Source organism: Eimeria mitis, genomic scaffold, assembly GCF_000499745.2.
Source record: "Eimeria mitis Houghton genomic scaffold, Emh_scaff2395, whole genome shotgun sequence".
Taxonomy (NCBI): Eukaryota; Apicomplexa; class Conoidasida; order Eucoccidiorida; family Eimeriidae; genus Eimeria; species Eimeria mitis.
Window position 1 is genome coordinate 1,563 of NW_013570731.1, and position 637 is coordinate 2,199.

General features: G+C 34.7%; 1 protein-coding gene across 1 annotated transcript in view; it reads right to left on the reverse strand.

The window, feature by feature from the left end:
- Window positions 1-637, reverse strand: part of EMH_0053150 (actin-like family protein ARP4a, putative) — a gene marked incomplete at both ends in the record, with an annotated part of 4,438 nt that overhangs the window by 601 nt on the left and 3,200 nt on the right. Inside the window, 2 exons of the mRNA XM_013496954.1 lie at window positions 1-4; window positions 138-231. Coding sequence (XP_013352408.1) covers window positions 1-4; window positions 138-231 — 98 coding nt within the window. The remainder of the gene's footprint in view (window positions 5-137; window positions 232-637) is intronic.

Genomic DNA, 637 nt, shown 5'->3' on the forward strand with positions numbered 1-637 from the left:
CCAACTGAACACACAAACAAACAAACAACCAAATAAATAAATAAATAAATAAACAAATAAACAAATAAATAAATAAATAAATAAATAAATAAATAAATAAATAAATAAATAAATAAATAAATAAAGAAAAAACAAACCTGTTGTAAGCGAAACTCCCCCCGTTAATACGACCGCAGAAAGGAGGTCCCGGCGGAGGTCGACGTCGCAGCTGTACAGGCAGTCCTCGATAACCTGAAACATAAATAAATAAATAAATAAATAAATAAATAAAATAAAATAAAATAAAATAAATAAATAAATAAAATAAATAAATGAAATAAATATATATAATAATGATAATAATAGAGATATTGAGGAGGACAGAAGGAAAAAGAAGGAAAAACAAACGGCGTCTCAATACCCCCTAAACCCTAAACCCCAAACCCTCCACCGTAAACCCTAAACCCTAAACCCTTAACCGCCTTCTCCCCTCTCCTCCCCCAGACCTCCTGAACCCTAAACCCTAAACCCTAGCCCCTCATGCGTTTCGATTTCCGTTTGAAACCCTTAACCCCATCCCCTACCATAAAAACCCTAAACCCTAAACCCTAAACCCTAGACCCTAAACCCTAAACCCTAAACCCTAGACCCTAAACCC